Source organism: Myxocyprinus asiaticus, chromosome 6, assembly GCF_019703515.2.
Source record: "Myxocyprinus asiaticus isolate MX2 ecotype Aquarium Trade chromosome 6, UBuf_Myxa_2, whole genome shotgun sequence".
Classification (NCBI taxonomy): domain Eukaryota; kingdom Metazoa; phylum Chordata; class Actinopteri; order Cypriniformes; family Catostomidae; genus Myxocyprinus; species Myxocyprinus asiaticus.
Genome location: NC_059349.1, coordinates 47,904,367 through 47,914,202, shown reverse-complemented (window position 1 = coordinate 47,914,202; position 9,836 = coordinate 47,904,367). Strand labels below are relative to the sequence as shown.

Here is a 9,836-nt window from a genome sequence, read left to right as displayed (position 1 = left end):
TGGGATTTTTGGATTGACCTTCTCATTAAAAAAATCACTTACATTAATTATTCTGTTAAAACCCATGTATTATTTGAGCTGTAAAGTTGTTAAAATAATCATTTTTACAGTCGTTTTAGGTTGTTGACATTACATCATCATGTCAACGAAGTTGTAATATCGGATACTTTACACATAAAAGGTTAGTAAGCGATTTTATCACACTAACATCATGTTAACATGCATATTGTTTATGTCTTGTGGCTGTACTTTTGAAATAGTGAGTATTTTAACGTTTACATATTGGCCCCATTCACTTCCATTGTAAGTGCCTCACTGTAACACAGATTTTTGCTTTTATAAAGAAAAGTTTGTGGTAACCAGTATTATGCCACAAATACTGTAGATTGAACTTAACTTGTATTGAACATGTTGTTCCTTTAAATACTGAATAAACAGCATGTATTATTGTTTTACTGGCAAGAAAATTTTATTTTATGGTTCAATATTTTGTCTCTCTGCTACCACCCTTGCATTTGTAAAGTAGCAACCGTTTTGTCTCCCTTTAAATCCACAGTATGCCTACTTAAATGTAGCCTAAATGTGACTTAAACTATGCAAGAATTACATTTTTCAGGGGACACACATTCTTGAGAGAGTAAGAGCAATCTAAACATGCCATTAGGCTTGTTTACAACCACAAACTCCGTGTTTGGACATAGGGTGGGAGGTAAACAGAAGTAGAATAATTTAAGACATACAAACCGTCTGCAGCGCAAACATTTACTCAAGGCTCTCAGATGGGACGCTTGATTAAACTATAGCGAGGCCACGCCTCTGAAATGCTACGATTGGGCAGCGAAAGAAGGAGGCGTGACACAGCTGCCTTCTGGATAAATACATAGACTTTCCACTATTTGACAGTCATGCCAATTTATGAGTAAAAACCAACTGGTCGTGGTCATGAGGTGCACCGCCACATTTCTGTCAGCTTCTTGGTACAGTAGGTTGTTTTAGGGTCAAGTTATTTAGGCAAGGCACCAAGTACAACATTGCATTACAGTGCATACATCAGACTTACGCATGCATCTGTTTAGACTGAATAATTAGTAGAGAGAATAATTGTGTTCTAACCGGACAGCTATTGCTCACATGCAAGCGCACCCGTCTTTATTTAGAGGACCGGGAGGCGCGTGCAACTGTCACCCAGGATGGACTCTTCAATGCAAGGGTTCCACGAGCTGTCTCTCGCGCTCTGTGCACTGCTATTCTGGAGCTCCGTGTGCGCTCGAGAGCTGACCTGTCAGGAGATTTCGGTGCCACTGTGCAGAGGGATCGGCTACAACTACACCTACATGCCCAACCGGTTCAACCACGACTCGCAGGACGAGGCCGGGCTCGAGGTGCATCAGTTCTGGCCGCTGGTGGAGATCCAGTGCTCCCTGGACCTGCGCTTCTTTCTGTGCAGCCTGTACACGCCCATCTGCCTCGAGGACTACAAGAAACCGCTGCCGCCGTGCAGGAGTGTGTGCGAGCGGGCGAAAGCCGGTTGCGCGCCGCTGATGAGGCAGTACGGTTTCCCGTGGCCGGACCGAATGAGGTGCGATCTTCTGCCCGAGCAGGGGGATTCAAGCACATTGTGTATGGACTACAACAGGACGGATATGACTACATCCTCACCTGGCATTGCAAAGCCAACGAGCCGCCTGGGGAAACCGTACAACCGGAAAAATAAAAGCGGTCATGGAAGCGTTCCAGGTGGTAAACACAAATCATCAGGATTATCCCCGTGTGAGTGTCACTGTCGGGCGCCTATGGTGACGGTGAGCGACCGCCATCCCTTGTACAACCGGGTGCAAACGGGTCAGATCCCGAATTGTGCCATGCCATGCCACAACCCCAGTCTTTCCCAGGAGGAGAGAACTTTTGCCACATTCTGGATCGGAGTTTGGTCGGTTTTGTGTTTCCTATCCACGTTCGCCGCCGTTGCCACCTTCCTAATTGACATGGAGAGGTTCAAATACCCCGAGCGCCCGATTATTTTCCTGTCCACCTGCTACATGTTCGTATCCGTGGGCTACATCATCAGACTCATCGCGGGTCACGAGAGGGTCGCGTGCAACCAAGACCACGAGGTGGACCACATCCACTACGAGACCACGGGTCCAGCGTTGTGCACGCTCGTGTTTCTGCTCATCTATTTTTTTGGGATGGCGAGCTCGCTCTGGTGGGTTATTCTCACCCTCACCTGGTTCCTCGCAGCGGGAATGAAGTGGGGAAACGAAGCCATCGCGCGATACTCTCAGTACTTCCACCTGGCCGCTTGGCTCATCCCGAGCGTGAAGTCTATAGCTGTGCTCGCGCTGAGCTCGGTGGACGGGGACTCGGTCGCGGGCATCTGCTACGTGGGCAATCAGAGCTTGGATAAACTGCGAGGCTTCGTGCTCGCGCCACTAGCGATTTATCTTTTTATCGGAACGATATTTTTACTGGCGGGGTTCGTGTCTATGTTTCGGATACGGAGCGTCATTAAACAAGGAGGGACGAAAACGGACAAACTGGAGAGGCTGATGGTTCGGATTGGGTTATTCACAGTTCTATACACGGTTCTTGCCACTGTAATTGTCGCGTGTTACTTTTACGAACAGCACAATCGCGAGACGTGGGAAATCGCGCACACGTGCTCGTGTCCGGAGCACAGCTCGCCGAGACCGGATTACGCTGTGTTTATGCTCAAATACTTCATGTGCCTTTTGGTCGGGATCACGTCCGGCGCGTGGACGTGGTCATGTAAAACTGTGGACTCGTGGCGAGCCCTCTGCGCGCGCTGCTGCCGCTGGGGCGGTAAGGGCACGAGCGGTTCGGTTTACAGCGACGCGAGCTCGGGACTGACGTGGAGGTCCGGCACCGCGAGCTCGGTTTTGTGCACCCCAAAACCAATGCCACTGTCACGGGTGTGATGGCACGGCGACAGAGGAGAAAAAATACTTTTAAAAACACTGCTTTTCAAAGTGAGCGATTGCTGCTTTCCTGACAGACGAGAGAGGGATCAAATCAGCATTAAATGTCCAAACTACCTGTCATTACAATACTGCTCGTTTTTGGTATAAATGGAATACCTATGTACCATGTTATTAGGAATGTGCCTTATAATGTGCCTTACGGGTTTTTATATTTTCTTATGTATTTATAAGGATGTTATAACGACATAGAATGTGCTTAAACTGTATACAAGATTGTGTATATTAATAGTTTACTTTGAGAAAAAAAAAAAAAAAAACTATTTTGACAATAAAACACTGCTTGAAATATTACCCAAAGCATTTTATGAAAGATAAATATATATCGTGTTTGTAGACCTGCAGACTTGACCAGGGGCATAAATGAAATGAATTAAAACTTAAAACGAAAGATTACTTAATTAAATTTGTTGGAATTTTGTTATGAAATTAAATCTTTAAATTATTTTTTTAGTGTGGAGGGAACTCTATAACTCACACCATTTAACACTTTGTATGTAAACAGATCTACCAGAAATGGAATATTACAACAAGTTATTTCAGCTGACACAATTTATAAATTCCTACTACAACCACATGTAGATTAATACTGAGGTAGGGCTGAAACATCAGATTGTTAGATTTGACATCACTATGATTTTAGTCATTAAAGGGATCATTTACTCACCATCATGCCATCGCAGATGTGTATGACTTTCTTTCTTCTGCAGAACACAAACGAAGATTTTTTAGAAGAATACAATGCAAGTGAATGGTGATCAGGACTTTGAAGCTCCAAAAAGGTGATAAAGTCTGTATAAACATAATCCAGAAGTCTCCAGTGGTTAAATCAAAATGTTCTGAAGCGTTCCAGTTGGTTTTGAGTGAGAACAGACTAAAACATAACTCCTTTGTCACTGTACATCTTGACAGCAGTCTCCTTGGCGATCATGATTTCAAGCTCGATTACACTTCCTATAGCGCCATCTAGCGCTCTGCGCATGCATCAAGCACAAGGAAGCGTAATCGAGCTTGAAATCATGATCGTGCCTAGAGCCTGCAGTGGCAAGATGTACAGTGAAAAAGGAAATCTATTTTGGCCTGTTCTCACCCAAAACCAACTGGATCACTTCAGAAGACATCGATTAAACAACTGGAGTTTAAAGTATTATGTTTATACAGACTTTATCTCATTTTTGGAGCTTCAAAGGCCTGATCACTATTCACTTGCATTCTATTGACATACAGAGCTGAGATATTCTTCTAAAAATCTTTGTTTGTGTTCAACAGAAGAAAGAAAGTCATTCACATCTGGGATGGCATGAGGGTGAGTAAATGATGAGAGAATTTTCATTTTTGGGTGAACTATTTCTTTAATGAACACTGCCATCTTGTGGTCACAAGAAATAATATATGATTGATTTATTCATTATTATTTTTTATGCTATGTCAGCATCAAATGCTATTTACATGGCAAGATCAAAGAAGTTAAAAACAACATTACACTAAAAACTATATATGATCTTCAAATGTAATGGGAGTTTACTTTTATACATTTTTCACAGTGCATACATATACAGTACATGATATTTTCAGACATTTACTTATCATAATTTAAATCCATAGATTTATTGGTGAAAATGTTTAAATACTGCTTTCATTTAGTGTTTTGTGTACATGCAATCTAGGAAAACGACTTGTTAAACTAAAAAGAAGTAGAGTACAACTAGGCTAAAGGCACACCTTAAGGATTTTTTTTTTTTTCTGGTCACAAAGTGTGTCAAGACTGAAAAAATACATGTATTTTTATTGCATATTGATGGAACAACATCATTTGTGTAAAATAATAATAATAATAACAACAACAGAAGGTTGTTTTGATTACATTTATTTAATCAAATTTTAAAGGTGGCAATGGAGCCCTTTACCTCACATTTGCGGTAAAAGTCTCCCACATATGGGGTAAAAAGTTATAGTAATATTGGGTAAATATAGGGGCAGTAGTTATAAGGCAACATTTTTCAACTTATGCAAGTACAGTACATTTAAGACAACATGCTTTATTGAGTAAAAAATTAAGTTAAACATTAACATTTTCCGTTAACATTTTAGGTTAAACATTTTCCGTTAATTTCAATCACATTTGGCATTTTAGAACATTTCAAATATTTTATGAACAAATTAATCTCCATTGTGAATGGATCAGTCAATATGAGCCAACTTTGAACATTTTTCATAACAAATCTGTTAAAAAAAAAAAAAAAAATTTGGACCCTGTTATAAGGGGGCTTTTTACCCCAACTACTATCCTTTCACTTATTGGAAAAGTTATTAAAAACTTCTGTTTTAATCACTTTGAACAAAACTGAAAATGATAAATAAGTATGTTGTCTAAAACTAAATCTGATAATTTCAGGGATATTCATTAGCTACCTAAATTTGCTACATTTTAAAATGATTAAATATAAGATCAAATTACCTCAAAATCAAACTTTAAGACATTGCACCAGTGATCTCATGGATCAGGAATATTTCGCAGTGCATAGTGACAGACAGGTGTTTAGGAAAGTGCTGTGGTAGTTTTTGTTGCTATTAAGTGTTTTGGGAGAAAATAAAATAAAATGTTCCTTTTACCCTGGGGGGTCTTTAGCCCCGTTCTACACTATATTATAAGAATTATTTAAATCTTTCATAAAGCCCATATAGTCTACAGATATTATTTTTTCCGTATGCATACTTATTCTACACTTACACTTCCACCATTAAAGGATACATTTTATTATAAATATCATATCTATATTGATGGATGACACAATTTCACAGAGAAGTCCTGATTTATCCCAAACCCAGGATAGAGCGGCTGAGTGAATGTGGTCTGAACTCTGTGGATGAGGGTCATTGTGTCAGAGACGCTGTAGAAGGACAGAATTCCTGCACTGTGATCCACATACACTCCTATTCTAGAGGATCTGGGGACTACAGAGAGCTTAGCCACATTGTTATTGTGCCTGAATGCATAACTGGAGTAAGAGCAGGACAATCTCCACGACTGATCATTAAATCCAAATACGCTCTCAACACCTCCTCCCTTCCGGCTGATACTTTTATATGACACTGATATACAAACACCATCACTCTTATTACACTCAACCTCCCAGTAACAGCGTTCACACACACTCTCACTACACAACACCTGAGAATAAACATCAAATCTGTCTGGATGATCAGGATACTGCTGGTCAGACCCAATAAAAGTAGCCACTTTTCTCTTCAGACATATGGAGGTATTTATGTGGAGTGTTTAAAACCAGAGTGAGAGGACAGGAATCTAGTAGAAAAAAGAAAAATGATTTTTATATCAGGAAACTAGAATTTTAAATATAAAAATAAAATATCAGTTGGATCCTTCTTTTTTTAAATAAATTAAATGTTAATTGTAATTAGCAAGAAAATTGTAGGTATTTTACAGATAAAGTTTTACCATGTGAATGTCGTCCTGTTATCAACAGTTTTATGTAATTCTATTTTATGCTATTGTTTTTGCTGGTTAATTGATTTTTTTTTAATCATGGTTATCCAGCATGTGTGTAAAGGATAATCCAAGAACAATAAACTATGACATAGTCAAGGAAGGGTACATGATGTAGTAACAGTCCACAATATGCCAGTAAGACAGAACATAAACCAGACACACTGAAGCATGACCACAAAAGACAAAGGAAATAGCCTAGGAATACTTTAGACAAGTCAGAATTACACAGTGTATTAACAAGACTTTACACAAGTAGGTAAAGTGTGGCTTATGAGTATAAGACTAAGTATATGCAGGTGATAACAAATAACAACAGGTTAGAATTAAAGTCATCACTGATTTCTTTTTATTTTTTATTATTATATTTACATCGCAAGAACTCCTCTCTGGTGCTGGGTTCAGGGGTGGTTACAGTCTCAATGTATGTCACACAGAAACCAACAGACATACAGTGTAAATCTCATGTAAAGTGAATAATATATATCTACATCAATGCCATAAATGTGAAATGTTCACAGTTTGTTATAGTGAATACTTGACTTGTTTTATAAAGTAAACAAATTTCCAATGCCTTACCTTTACCAAATATATTTTCTAACCATTCCTTGCAGAAACAATCAAGTTTCTCTCTTAGCAGAGAGACAGATTTTCCCACATCATTAAAGGAGAGGTGTGAGCTGAGAGTAACACTGTCAGCAGATCCAGGAAGGACAGAGAGAGACTGGAAACTCTACAAACAACAAAACATACCTTCATAAACAATGTTTCCCAATGCTCAAACACATTTAGAACTTAGAGTGTGGCTGATGCGCTATAAAGTGTGATAATTACATAACTCTATGCAGGCACGCACACATGCACACACGCACACACACACACACACACACACACACACACACACACACATGATACGGGTCAGGAGCTTCAGTTAATGTTCACAACAATCATCAGAATGGGGGAAAAAAATTGATATCAGTGATTTCGACTGTGGCTTGATTGTTGGTGCCAGATGGGCTGGTTTGGGTATTTCTGTAATTGCTGATCTCCTGGAACAGTCTTTAGAGTTTACTCAGAATGGTGCCATAAAACAAAAAACATCAAGTGAGTGGCAGTTCTGCAGATGGAAATGCCTTGTTGATGAGATGGCTCAACGGAGAATGGCCAGACTGGTTCGAGATGACAGCAAGGCTATGGTAACTCAGATAACCACTCTGTACAACTGTAGTGAGCAGAACAGCATTTCAGAATGCACAACACATTGAACTATGAGACGGATGGGCTACAACAGCAGAAGACGATGTCGGGTTCCACTTCTGTCAGCTAGGAACAGAAAGCTGAGGCTGCAGTGGGCACAGGCTCACCAAATCCGGACAGGTGAAGACTGGAAAAACATAGTCTGGTCTGATGAATCTCGAATTCTACTGAGGCACAAAGATGGTAGGGTCAGAATTTGGCACCAACAGCATGAATCCATGGACCCAACCTGCCTTGTGTCAACAGTCCAGGCTGGTGGCGGTAGTGTAATGGTGTGGGGAATGTTTGAGCATTTGAGCATTGTTGCTGACCATGTGCATCCCTCCATGGCCACAATTTACCCATTTTCTAATAGCTGCTTCCAGCATGATAATGCACCATGTCACAAAGCAAAGGCCGTCTTAAACTGGTTTAATGAACATGACAATAAGTTCTTCAGTGGTCTTCCCAGTCACTGAATCTGAATCCAATAGAACACCTTTGGGATGTGGTAGAATGGAAGATTCGCAGCATGAATGTGCAGCTCAGCTGACAAATCTGCAGAAATTGTGTGATGCAATCATGTCAACATGGTTCAGAATCTCAAAGGAATGTTTTCAACATCTTGTGGAATCCATGCTACAATGAAGTGAGTCTGTTTTGAGAGCAAAGGGAGGCTCTACCCAGTATTAGTACAGCGCTCCTAATAAAGTGCTCAGTGAGTGTATAAAGAAAGTGGTTACCTGTAGGAAATGTATGTGATCTTCTGTGTGTGAAAGCTGCTCCAGTTCAGTGTCTCTCTTCCTCAGATCATCAATCCTGGTTCAGTCGCTCCAAGAGTCCTTCAGCTCGACTCACTGCTGCCTTTCCCTGATCTCTGATCAGCTATGTCACCTCAGAGCAGCTTCTCTCACTGTGCTCCACTGCTGCCTGTGCAGAGTACTGTTACACATATAGAGAGAAACATTACAATCAGTGCATTCACTCAGCTTTTACTAGTACCTCACACTACAGGTAACACACAGTGTTGTTCAGTAGGAAAGTGGCCCAGCATTGGACTCCTCAATGACTGAAGAGCTGAATCCTGTCAGATTTTTTTATTTTCCTCAAAACTCACCTTACGAGTTTTCACAGCCTCTCTCAACTTCTGAAGCTCCTTCTCTCTTTCCTCGATTTTCTGATGAAAGTTTCTGTGAGTGTCCCCCAACTGTTTCTTTAACAGGATAATAACAGACAATAAAACAGGCAGTACTCTCAAGAGACCTTCATAAAATATGTTCTCACTGATTTTTGCGTCATGAGCTAACATTAAAAACTCAAAATAATTACTAGCTGTAGCATGCTAAAATGTGTTTTTTAGTTCCTACTTCCTACCTGTTTCTCAGCCCTCTCCACTTCAGCTGATACAGTGTCATGGTTTTTGTGGTTGTCCATCACACAATGCAGATACATTGCTGGTCAGTACGACAGAAAACCTCTTGTAGTCTATAATGTTGAGAGCAGATCATCTCCTGGATTCGTCCAGTGGCATTAATCAAATCGTGTCTCTTACATTTAAAGAAATTCTCATGTTGTTTGAGGTGACTTTGACAGTAAGAGTTCAGACACGTCAGGCATGACTTGACAGCTTTATATTTTCTCCCAGTACAGACATCACACTCCACATCTCCAGGTCTAGCGTAATGACCAGAATAAGCAATTAGGAGTCCTGCCTTCAGTTTCTCCACCATTTCAGCAAACACTACATTTTTACCTAAATCAGGTCTTGTAGTGAAGGTCTGTCTGCACTGAGGGCAGCTGTAAACTCCATTCTGAACATCCTGATTCCAGCAGTCTGTAATACAGCTCATACAGTAACTGTGTCCACAGGGAATGGTTACTGGATCCTTCAGTAGATCCAGACAGACTGAACTGTTCCTGAGCCCATAAAATACTGGCTTCTGCCATTTCACTGCATGTACACACAGAGAGAAACATACAGCAGCCTATTAACACTTAAGTTTTGGTTTCCTTTCCAGATCTGGAAAGACGTGCGCAAAACAGGTTTGCATATTTAAAAATGTAAGGGTCCACTAGGTGCCAGTCTCAGACTG

The 9,836-nt window shown here is 40.5% G+C and overlaps 1 protein-coding gene and 1 pseudogene across 1 annotated transcript; one reads left to right on the top strand and one right to left on the bottom strand.

Annotated features, from left to right (window-relative positions):
• The first annotated feature begins 933 nt into the window (after positions 1 to 933).
• fzd8b (frizzled class receptor 8b) lies at positions 934 to 3,772 on the top strand. The gene has a single exon (XM_051699784.1). The coding sequence runs from the start codon at positions 1,191 to 1,193 to the stop codon at positions 2,937 to 2,939; it is 1,749 nt and encodes a 582-aa protein (XP_051555744.1). The 5' UTR covers positions 934 to 1,190; the 3' UTR covers positions 2,940 to 3,772.
• A 2,329-nt stretch (positions 3,773 to 6,101) lies between these two features.
• Positions 6,102 to 9,690, bottom strand: LOC127442075 (E3 ubiquitin/ISG15 ligase TRIM25-like; annotated as a pseudogene).
• Between the last annotated feature and the right edge of the window lie 146 nt (positions 9,691 to 9,836).